The 12479-nt window shown below is 45.0% G+C and overlaps 2 protein-coding genes across 2 annotated transcripts in view; both read right to left on the reverse strand.

The window, feature by feature from the left end:
• Positions 1-1468: 1468 nt before the first annotated feature.
• On the reverse strand, positions 1469-2608 carry LOC132377687 (histone H1.10). Its single transcript, XM_059943914.1, has one exon. The coding sequence runs from the start codon at positions 2435-2437 to the stop codon at positions 1943-1945; it is 495 nt and encodes a 164-aa protein (XP_059799897.1). The 5' UTR covers positions 2438-2608; the 3' UTR covers positions 1469-1942.
• An 8906-nt stretch (positions 2609-11514) lies between these two features.
• The window catches only part of rab7a (RAB7a, member RAS oncogene family), a 51399-nt gene continuing 50434 nt past the window's right edge, over positions 11515-12479 (reverse strand). The window contains exon 6 of the mRNA XM_059943932.1: positions 11515-12479. Within this exon, the coding sequence (XP_059799915.1) occupies positions 12384-12479 (96 nt within the window). The 3' untranslated portion in view covers positions 11515-12383.

Consider the following 12479-nt stretch of genomic DNA (forward strand, 5'->3'; position numbering starts at 1 on the left):
CCCCTCCGCGGAATTTACCACCCTCTAGAGTGGACAGCCAGGGAATTTTTACCCCAGGGCGGAAAAGACTAATGGAAGAGGGCATGATTTTAAGGAGATTGAAGGAAAGTATGGGGGGGGGGGGGAAATGTCGGATGCAGGTGTGTGAGGAACGCAGTACCGTGAGTGGTAGTGAAGGCAGGTTGATAGAAAACTGGAGGGTCACGTGGAAGGGACGGGCTAAAGTAATCTCAGAATAGATTAAAGGGTCGGTACCAGGGCCGATGCTCTTCTGTTTTATCTCCGCGCTTGCTGAAGACCGAGTCCAAGTGGGCTTTTAAACATTTATTAAAGTTCCTGAAGAAGGGTCTCAGTCTAAAACGTCGACTATTTACTCTTTTCCACTGATGCTGCCGAGTTTCTGCGGCATTTTGTGAGTTGCTTTGGATTTCCAGCATCTGCAGATTTTCCCGTGTTTGTCATTTGTGAAAGGGCTGTTGTCCATTTCGGTTGCAGGTTTACAGTTAAAGGAGCAATTTTAGCCGCTGTGTTTTTTTAAACAAATTGCAATACTCGCTTTGAAACAGATGAGGAGCGCCACAGTTTCTGGGGATCGTACCCTTTGGGAGGTTGCCCGCCATCAACCAACCGTGCTTTCTGCAGAAGATGGAGCGGTTTAACTTCGGAATCTGCAAGTGCTGGAAATTTGGAGTAACACACACACACACAAAATGCTGGAAGAACTAAGCAGGTCAGATCTTGGTTGGACTCCAGACCCTGTTTTATCAAAGACGTTTGTGGTCCACGTCTCTCGGGAGTCAAGATGAATCGTTTTGGAAACGACCAATAAATACTGCCTTCTCCATTTGATCCCAAAGAACGATTTTACTATTACCGAGGAGATGGTTCACGAGAATTATCATGTCATTGGGTGTGTCCCTTCATGCCCCGATCAGAATTTTATCAATTTCTGCTTGAAATACACCCAATGACTTGACCTCCACAGTCGCCTGTGGCAACGAATTTCACAGATTCACCACCCTCTAGCTAAAGAAATACCCCTCTATTCCGAGGCCGTGCCCGCTGGTCCTAGACTCCCCCAGCAGAGGAAACATCCTCCACGAGGGCTTTCAATGAGATCCCACCCCCACCCCCATCAATATTTTTAGTGTTTAATGCCCTTTTAGTTCTCGTTTTGAGTAAGGTGGCGCGGTCGGTTGGGTTAGGGTTATTCTCCTGCAGCATCGTGTGCGCACCTTACAGAAGACCGATAAACCGGTGCCTTCCCTCCCTTTTTCACTGCGAACTCGTTTTTAATGCCCGGACACAGCTGGAACAAACTTAACTCAACAATATAGAAAGCGAATAAAGCGCAGCCAATCAGCGCTCGGACAACCCTCCCGCCCAGAGAGAATGGCATCTCTGATTGGCTGAAACCGTCACCAAAGCGAAACTGCTGAGGGAACCAGCAAATGAGCGGAAGCTGCACTGATTTTTAATACAAAAATTTTAATTAAAACAAAAAAAAAAATGGCCCGTCAGTGAATAACACAAAAGATGCAATAATCTTTTCTGTCGAGTATTTTTTCCCCGAAGGACAAGTCAGTTGGCTGCATTTTAATAAAACAATCCGTCACACCCAGCATACCGTTATTTTTCCTGCAGAAAAGACTGGCTCTCACGATTATTACAAAATTAAACACTGTGTACGTGTAAAAGAACGACATGAAAAAAAATTGCAAAGCGACGAGCCAGGATCCTGGAACGGAATGTCGATTAACATTGCAAAGAAAAATCAAAATTTCCCGCGTTCACGGTCGAACCGGGACGTCCATCGGTGAGTGGACATTACAAATGAAAACCAACCAACAGGTCTGCACGACAAAAATATAAACAAAAAAAAGGTCAGATGCATTTGTTTAAAGACCGCAAATAGTGGGTTGGGTGGGGGGGGGGGGTCTTTTTAAGCCTTCCTGGATTTGGATTTCTTGGGCGATTTGCCCTTCTTACTTTTGCTGGACCCCGAGTGGCTCTTGCTCTTTGGGGGCTTCCTACTCTTCTTGCCGGACTTGGCGGCGCTGGCCGAGGCCGCCCATTTCTTCTTGGCCGCCTGTCTGCATTCGCCTTTCTTCGTGAGCTTGAAGGACCCGTTGGCCCCTTTGCCTTTCACCTGGTTCAGGGTGCCGTTGAAGAGCAGAGCCCGCAGGGCGTAGCGCAGGTAGATGCGGCCGTGCTGGTCATCGAACCAGGGCACCTTCCTCGCCTCCTTGCAGATCATGGCGAGCGAGGAGCCGTTGCGGGCGCCCAGCCTCTGCACGATCTCCACCAGCAGCGCGCTGTATTTCCCTTGCTGGTTCTTCTTCTTCTTCTTGGAGCCCGACTTCTTGACCACAGACTTCTTCTCCTCTCCTTCCTCCTCGGCTGGTGCATCAGGGAACGATTCCACCTCTGAAGCCATTCTTAGTTTGCAGTTTAAAAATCCACGCAGGGCGATGCAAACAACAAAATACTCGGATTGCAAAAGCGAAAACGGGCTGCTTGGGTTGCAAGACGGGAACGCAGCCGCCTCCTCGGCTCCGGTACCCGAACTGCTCGGCGCCTGCCTCTGCCTGCCGTGTAATCCGGCTGCTGCAGTTCATTTGAACGCTCGCAGCGAACGTAAATGAAAACACCAACAGCCAGGGCCAGATTCAGCTGTAACTTGTGCTTCTTGCGTTGCCTTTCATACAGCTTCTGCCCCGACCCCAGGCTCGGATTTCACCGGGAGGAACTCTGAACTCTAGACCGGGCTGTTTTCCGGCGGATTTACCGGGCGGGAGGCGAATCGGCCGGTGTTCAGGGTCAAATAACCCCAAACTAACACCGGCTCCCCACGCACAACAGGCACCCAGAGATGGGGGCTGCCACTTTGAGGGCGAATTTAGAACCCGTCTCCGGGTTACAACCTAATATATTAGGTGCCCTAATGTAAAAGGCAGGGTGCATTATCGAGCCGGGTCACATTTAATCACTTTGAATGCAAAACTTTATAGTAAATTGTGTTTTAATTTGTTGCAACTAACACAGCGCGCTCCCCCTCGCGGCCGCGGACATGATAGCAAGCGTTGAATCCTAGTTGCAGATCGCGAATCCAATATAACACTATAAGATACAAAAAAAGAATCAGCGAATGTACTAATATACCAAACGCTCCATATGATAGACAAGCAAAACAAAGCTTTAGTATTCCTTATGGCTGCATCACCATCTGGTTTGGGGGGGGGAGCGGGGGGCACTGCTCAGGATCAAAATAAACTGCAGAAAGTTGTCAGCTCCATCTTGGGGAATTTGTCTCCCCAACATCCAGGACATCTTCAAAGGGAAAGGCAGCATCCAATATTAAAACCCACCATCACCCAGGACATGCCCTTTTCTCATTCTACCACGAAGTGGGGGTACAGAAGCCTGAAGGTACACTATAAGCGATTCCGGAACAGCTTCTTCCCCTCAGCCATCAAATTTCCGAATGGACGTTGAACGCATGAACACTACCTCATTACTTTTTTTTAATTTCTATGTTTGCACTATTATTTAATTTAGCTTTTAAAGTGTATAGAACATAGAGCAGTACATCACCGGAACAGGCCCTTCAGCCCACAACGTTGTGCTGGACCAGATAAAACGTAAGTCAACCCCTCCAAAAAAAAACTAATTCCTCCTATAAAATGTCCATCTGTCTCCATCTTCCTCACATCCATGTGCCTGTCCAAACGTCTCTTAAAAGCCTCTAATGTATTTGCCTCTACCACCGTAGGGGACGCTCTGAGTAGAAAACTTGACCCTCACATCCCCTTTGAAACTACCCCCTCCCACATTTAATGGACGCCCTCTGGTATTAGATCATCCCACCCTGGGAAACAGATACTCACTGACTACGCTACCAACGCCATCTGTCTACTCCGCCTATGCCTTTCATAATCTTATAAACCTCTATCAGATCTCCCCTCAGTCTCCGCCGCTCCAGAGAAAACAGCCCAAGTTTATCCATCCTCTTGTGATAGCACCTGCCCTGTAAACAAGGCCGCATCCTTGTAAAACTCTTCTGCACCCTCTCCAGAGCCTTGACATCCTTCCTATAGTGGGGCAACCAGAACTGTACGCAATACTCCAGCTGTGTGCTACACAGAGATTTATAAAGTAACATAACACAGATACAGTTCTTACTGTTTTTATTATTCTATATTGCAATGCACTGCTGCCACAATGACAAATATCACAACATTTGCCAGTGATAATAAATCCCGAGTCTGATTCCAATCCTAGTATCACAGCCTGGTCTGGAAACACCAGTGCCCTTGAATGTTAAACCCCACAAAAAGTAATGGATACAGCCCAGTCCATCACAGGTAAAGCCCTCCCCAACACTGAGCACAGGTACAAGGAGCTCTGTCGCAGGAAAGCAGCATCCATCATCAAGGACCTCCAACATCCAAGCCAGGATCTCTTCTTGCTCCTATCATCAGGAAGGAGGCACAGGAGCCTCAGGTCCCACACCACCAGCTTCAGAAACCATTAAGACATAGGAGCAGAATTAGGCCATTCAGCCCAACACATCTGCTCCAGCATTTGATCACGGCTGACCTATTTCCCTCTCAGCCCCAATCTCCTGCTTCCTCCCCGTAACCAAGAATCTATCAAGCTTCATCTTAACTATATCCAATGACTGGCCTTCCACAGCTGCCTTTGGCATCCCACAGATTGCCCATCCTGACAAAAGAGAGGCGAAGACATTTCTTTGGCCAAGTTTTGCACTGTACCTTGGTACAATACTAAACCAATTTCCTGTACTGAGATAGGGTTAGGGTTGGTCAAAGTGGTTGTAGAGGCACTGTACTGAGTAGTGTTTAGTATTCTGCTGGTTCAAAAACTGAGTGGTTGAAGGGAAGTAGCTGTTCCCAAACCTGCTGGTGTGAGACCTCAGGCTCCTGTACCATCCCTAGAATCTTTGTACCAACTCTCACCTCAAACCAAAGAGACAAGCTGAACACCCTCTCCAGTAATCAACTCCAGCAAGGAAACATTAGGGAAGACTAACTCTTTCATTGACAAATCCTTTCCCTTCTTACACCCCACCCAACAGATCCCCTGATCCACTGAGTGTCCCCAGCATGTTTTTTGTTATTCCAGATTCCCGCATCTGTAGTCCAGTCCTGATGAAGGGTCTTGGCCGGAAATGTTGACTATTTGCTCCCCTCCAGAGATGCTGCCTGACCTGCTCAGTTCCTCCAGCACTTTGTGCATGTCAGGTTGTGGGTGGGAAGGGTTAGATTGATCTTGGAGTCAGTTACAAAGGTCATTGTGGGTCTGAGGGCCTGTTCTGCAGATCACTGCTGAAGTTCACAAAGACTTGACAATCACAGCTCTTCTAACACAACCTGCCAAATCCTAGTCCACACAAGTGCAAGTGTCTGCAGGCTGAAGGACTGCCCCAAAGACGTGCCCCTAGCCCCACAAGGAGAGCAGCCTCAAGTTCCTGGGTGTCAATATCTCTATCCTGGGCCCAGCATATCGATGACACAGCAGCAGCCAAATTCAACTGGGAGTTTGAGTTTGTCAAAGACTTTGACAAATTTCTAATGTGGAGAGCATTCTGACTGGTTGTATCACTGTCTGCATGGAGGCACCAATGCACAGGATTGGAAAAAGCTGCAAAGACTCAGCCAGCTCTATAATGGGTACTAGCCTCCCCACCATCGAGGTTATCTTTCAAAGGTGATACCTCGAGAAGTCAGCATCCATCAGTAAGGACCCTAACTATACAGGACAAGCCTTCTTCTCGTTACTGAGGGAGGAGGTACAGCAGCCAGAAATCACACACTCAATGCTTTAGGAATGGCTTCTTCCCCTCTGCCATCAGATTTTGGAACAGTCCAACAACCCACTATTTTGTTTTCCTTTTTAGTATAATTATACTGTATACTCTTATTGAAATATATAGTAATATTAATGAACTGCTGCCAGAAAACAACACATTTCATGACATATGTCAATGAATAAACCTGTTTCTGATTAATGAACACAAAGACCTCCTGATACAGAGGATCTTCCTTTTCTCCAGGGTCCATCAAAAAATCCAGAACCTGGAATGATAGGAAGAGATTGATCAAAGGCTGTCAATGGCAGAAATACCCAAGGCTCCGCTCCTCTGAAAGTTACAGGGTGAAATTAGGGGCAGAGGCGGGCAAAGGGGACCTAAAGACCTCCTCCACTTTTATTGTATTCAATGTGAGTGCCACTTGTCCTCATTCCAGAGCAACCTACCCTGGCCAGCCTTAATGCTACTCAACCAAAACCTGAGAGTAACAAAAAAGCTCAGGAATGCAGAAGTGGCTAATGCAAGGGGGAATAATTTGAAGGTGATTGGAGGAAGGCATAGGGGGACATTAGAAGTAGTAGCATTTTATTTTAAAAAACAGAGTGATGGGTGTGTGGAACATGTTGCCAGGGCTGGTGTTTCATTGGGGACACTTAGGCACATGGGTGATAGAAAAATGGAGGATTATGTGGGAGGGAAGGGTTAGATTGATCTTGGAGTGGGTTAAAAGGTCAGCACAACACTGTGGGCCTAAGGGCTGCACTGTTTTGTTGTAACTGTGACCACTTTCTGAAAGGGAGATAAGTCGACCCCTGCTAACTACAGTCCGCCACAGGGAATGCCATCACGGGATTTCTATCTCCTCTGTGAATTAGACACTGATATTGGGCGTGCTGCATTTCTTGTCTTCCAGTACACTGTTTCCTGAGTTATCTCATCTCAGACAGAGAGAATGTCCAATCCAGGAGTCACCAGCACTGCCACAATGTTGGATCAATTACACTTCCAGTAAGTTCAGAGGATTTTATGGAGATTCCTTAGAGCTATACTCCCAGTTCCTTAAGATGCTCTTTGTAGGCAATTCAGGTCTCAGAGATGGTAGGAAAATAGGAATCCCTGCTGCCAGGTATAGTGTGTGTCAAGTGGGAGACCTTGATCTTAGAGTCATACAGCAGGGAAATAGGCCTTACAGCTCAATTGGCCAATGTCAACTGTTAACCAGCAAGCCAGCTGCTCACATATGAGCAAAGCATTTCAGAACGGAACACCACAGGCCTCTTGGCTCATGATGTTGTGATTTTAGCTTATAAGATCAAATTAACCTTTCCTTAAGGTGGTCATAGTCATGGATATTAGTGGTAAGCTCCCACTACCTACTAATTGCTTGCAATGGCTTGTGTCTCAAGTAGCCTCTGGCCCTCATGTGTAGCCCAGCAGAACCACTTCTACTGATGGGAGGAGGGGCAAAGGTAGGTTACTGGTGCCTTAAAACCAGTTGCTTCAGGCAGAAGGGGCTTATCAGTTATGGTTGGCAGCTTATCTAGGAAAAAATCTTATGTCAAACCTCTGCCACATCACTGCTATACCACTCACAGGGAAGTCTTCAGGAGTAAACTCTGAGGAATAACCCAGAGCAGGAGTCCCTAAGGCAGCCCTTTGTTGAGTTTAATGCTGACTGGCAACTCCTGCGGTGTTGCTGGTGCCCGGTTTCTGCCGTTCCTTTGGATTCATCAGCTGCTCGAAGAGGGGGAGCCTACTACATGGACAACAGCTTGCACTCCATATCATTCTGCCCTGGCTCGCGTATCATGTAGACAGCTGGAAAACAACATCCATCGTTGAACTCAGAGGGCTTCAGTTTAACCCTTCCATCCTACATGGCCCATATATAACTCTCTTACTTGTGTACTGAGTACAACAGCACAGAAACAGGGCCTTTGGCCCATCAAATCTATGGCCAAATTGTTATTCAGCCTAGTCCCATCACCCTGCACCTGGACCATCTATGTACATATCCAAACTTCTCTTAAATGTTGCAATCAATTCTGCATCCACTGGGAGCTCATTCCACTCTCACCACCTGAGTGGTTCCCCTAAAGTATTTAATCTTTAACCAATGACCTCTAGTCCTAGTCTCACCCAACCTCAGTGTAAAAAGCCTGATTGCATCATCCCTATCTATACCCCTCATTCTCCTGCACTCTGGGAAATAAAAGTCCTAATCTCTTCAACCCTTCCCTATAACTCATCGACATCCTTGTAAATTTTCTCTGTACTCTTTCCATTTTCTTGATAGCTTTCCAGTAGGTAGGTGACCCAAACTGTACAGTCTCCAAAACTGACCTCATCTGGATGCCTTTTAAGTGCTGTTAATGTGACTGGCCTTAACTACTACTCCTAGCAGGTCATTTCAAACACCCATGTCCTTTGTACAAAGCTGTCCTTGATGCCCCTTTTAAAATTTCTCAGCCCCTATCTTAAGCTTCTGCCCTTTTGTTTTTTTTTTAAAAAAGTAGACCCTCACTGGGAAAAAGTCTATGCTCCTCATGACCTTTCAGCTCATCCCTCATTCTCCTGCATTTCATTGAATAAAGTCATACAACCTCTCCTTGTAACTCAGACCAAGTCCACCCCACTCCCAACCTGGGGGGGGGGGGGGGGGGGTGTAAGAGGAGGAAAGTGTTTTAGGAATTTACATTCCCTCCCCCTTAAAAATTATGAGCCCATTGGGGGCCATGGCAAATCTCATCACCATCCACTTCTCCTTGAGCACTCTACACATCTCAATGTATCTATCAATATTAACAGGCACAAAGACATATAATTGCCAATGGGCAAGATCACAGCATCTCACTGTGCCAAATTCCACTTTTAGACTAGCAGAAAAGCAGGACCTCCTTTGAAAGGTGTTACCAAAATTTAATCCTGGGACAGTGATGACCAAAGGCTTTTCTACTGGTTAGTTTTAAAGGGGAAGCACAGAGGTAGCTAGCATAATGCTTTACAGTACCAGCAAGTGGAAAATCAGTTTGATTCCTGCTGCCGTCTGCAAAGTGTTTGTGAATTCTCCTTGCTTCAGTTTCCTCCCACATTCCAAAGACATGGATTAGGGAACTGATGTTCATGCCATTGGTTGGCTGTTATCCAGACAGTGTTTCAGTACAGGGAGCCATGGAGCAACATGTTGCAATGGGAATGGATAGTTGAATTGAAATGCATGGCCACCAGGAAATGCCACCCTGGCAGGCATTTCACATACTCCCCACAGAATGAAGGTGCTGCACACCCTACCTGGTGGCAAGATCTCAAATTCAATAGACTTAAAACAATTGTCTTGTTGACCTTTAGAAATATTAACTTTGAGGTTGGAGGGAGTACCAGAACATTGTGGTTTTCAATCACAGGAATGTTCTAACATGGCATTCTGAACCAATAAAATCAGCATGTCCTTTCCTGCAAGTTATAACCTCCATCTACCTCATTAGGATCAGGGTCCTCTCCTACCTGCTCTCTGAGACACAATTTACCTTGCATTAATCAGAAATTTTGAGTGCTGATATGACATCATAAATGGAAAATTCCACAAGGCACTGAGGAAGTACCAGCTGGGATGTGAAGGTCTACACACCGGAGTACTGAGAAATGACCTACATGTAATGAGCAGAAGCTTAAAAAATATAGGAAAACACCGCACAAGACAAAAAATGGATTTCTTGATAAAGTATTGAAAGAGTGGATTTAGTGTCGGAGTGAACATGTGCTGCTTAATGGTGTGCTTAACATGAAACATATCACAAGGAACTGAAAAGTGAAGGTAATTGTGAATATTCAGCAGGTTGGTTGCAGAAATTTAAGAAAAAGCCTGTATTACTGTGGTGCCGATCTGATCACAAAGCAGCAGGGAAATTCATTGATATGCTTGTCAAGATTGTCACTGATGAAAATCAGACATACTGAATGCCTGTATCGGTACAGGTGATGAAGAAGACAAAGAATACTTACAGTTAGCACACAAATTCAGCAGGAAATTATGGCGATTCTAGGCTCTCTCATCATACATTTCAAACTCCAAAAAAAAAAAACCTGGATCAATTCCAGTCCCATTTTGGATTCAGGTTGGATACTCAACATGTATTACCTCTAGGCACTGTTCATACACTGATGAATTAATCTGTTATGAACAGTGTACAGAATTTTTCACTACCTCAATACATGGCAATAAACTAATTCCCCTATTTTGAACAATAGTCACTGGGATTCCAGGTCAATTGGGAAAAGATTGTGATTAGAAAAGAACAATATAGGCATTTCAGTCCCTGATGTTGAGCCAATCACTTAACCTACTCCAAGATCATCAACCTTCTCCCCCACATACCCCTCCGTTTCCCCCTTTTTTAAAATCATCCATATGCCTATTTAAGAGTTTGTTAAATATCCCTAATGTATCTGCTTCTGCCAACATCCCTGGCAGGCATTTCACACACCTACCACTCTGCAGAAACCCCACCTGACATCTTCCCCCCCCCCCCCCCCCCCATATTTTCCTCCAGTCACCTTAATTAGGTCCCCTCAGTCATTTCCACCCTGGGGAAAGTATGGCTGTTCACTTTGCCTCTTGTACTCCATCAAGTCTCCTCTCATTCTCCTTCACTCTAAAGAGAAAATCCCTAGCTTACTCAACCTATCCTCATGAGACATGCTCTCTAACCCAGGCAGCATCCTGGTAAAATTTCTCTGCACCCTCCAAGGCTTCCACATCCTTCCCATGAGGTGACAAGAACTGAACACAATATTCCAAGTGTGGTCTAATCAGGACGTTAGAGCTGCACATCACCTCACACTTACATCATTAAGCTAATGGATTTTTAAAGTCACCATCTGGTACTTGAAGATCAATAGCAAAACTGTATGGCTGATTTTAATCCCTTCAGTTTTGCCCTTGCCTGCCCCATTTTATCTGGAACAATGGAATTAATTGCAGGAAAAATTCCCACCTCTATATGTGGCTCAAGGAAGGTGACCTGATGAGTTACAGGTTGGAGACAACTTTTTATTTAAAGATACAGCAGAGTATTGGGCTTTGTTGGTACAATGAGCCTGAACTAATCAATTACAATCATGTAAACATTTAACCTACTAACCCACGTCTTTGGAATGCGGGAGGAAACCCACACTGTTGCAGGGAGCATGTAAAACTTTACAGACAGCAGCAGAATTAAAACTAAGTCCCTGTGCTGTAGTAGTGTTATGCTGTCCCAAAGTAGTGTCGTGATTATAGGCATTCCAGCATGGTGACTAACAACTTTTGATAAAAACAGGGAAACATTTCTGATGGTTTAGAAAGGTGCTGGTCTTGTTTATAGCCTTCAAAAGATGTGAAAATCACTGGAGTCACTAATGTGAGCCCATCTGTCCTCAACTGTGGTAGCCCAAACTAAGTTATAAGATGCTGTGATTGCGAGGGATCTCAGTTAAGACTAAAAATGCTGCCACTGGATCTGTAATGCTCACCTGCAAAGACAAGACTTGGTTTCTTTATGAAAGAATGCATCACAGCAGCACAATGAAGATCTTAGGTCTGTGCAGGCAAGCTCCACTGCAAGTCAAATCAACCAGCTTGGTGACCTGCCAAACTGCAGCTGAAATATTTTAAATAGAATTAAATGAACCACACACCGAAATTCAATCCTGTTCTATTTATTGGCAATATCCTCATGATTACAGAAATTTGTCCCATGTACTAGACTGTGAACCTTAAGGAAAAAAATATTTGTAAGCTGTGAAGCAAGACCAGTAACTTTGGCAAGTTATCACTAGTAGCAGACATTGCTGTCAGCAAGTCTGCTCAGAAATAATTCTAGTCATCTCATCCTTGGGTAGCTTAAGGTAAATCAAATAGACTTCTAACTTAATACTGATTTTCTGCATACAGTACACAAACACGTTTAAATCAACTCAAACAGAAAACCAAAATGCCAAGTTTAAGCAGGTCAATGGTGGTTACACAATATTGAACCAAAGTTACTTTCGTTTAGTATTAACTGCCAATAAAAAAAAATTCTGGCTAGGACTTAGAGGAGCCATGTAGCATTCCACTTGCCTTATGGAGATCAAAGAGCAATTAATATTTTTTTGAAGTGGGCTCACTTTGCAAGCTGACAGGCATCAATGCAAGACAAGTTAGGGAGCAGGTAAGGAAAGGGAATAAACATAGGTTAGGTCATTTCCAAAACCATGTTCAAAAATGGGCTTGAGAATAGAGAGAACATTGGTCATTCCAGTTCTCACCTTCAGACAGAACAGACTTAAAAATCATTTTACAGTACAATTGTAAAACATGGGTCTTCAGACAATAAACTTAAGTTCAGTATACATTAGTTTTCCTTCCAATGTTACCAGTTATTATACATTAGGTCTGCTAATTAGGTGCAGCTCTTCCTTGTGCACAGAGGCAATATCCAAGGTGCATGAAGGAATCTTGGCTTGTGGTCAAAGGGGAAGGACAGAATGAGGACTGGTCAAGGCCTGGACTGTGGATCATCCCTCCCACTCAGCAGCTGCAGCTCTCTGCTGAAGTCTTTGCCCGGTCATTCTTGTCTAGTTTGATTGGTTCTGGGAATTCGTTGTAGAGCTCCACTTCTGTTTC

Source organism: Hypanus sabinus, chromosome 19 (assembly GCF_030144855.1).
Source record: "Hypanus sabinus isolate sHypSab1 chromosome 19, sHypSab1.hap1, whole genome shotgun sequence".
Classification (NCBI taxonomy): Eukaryota; Metazoa; Chordata; class Chondrichthyes; order Myliobatiformes; family Dasyatidae; genus Hypanus; species Hypanus sabinus.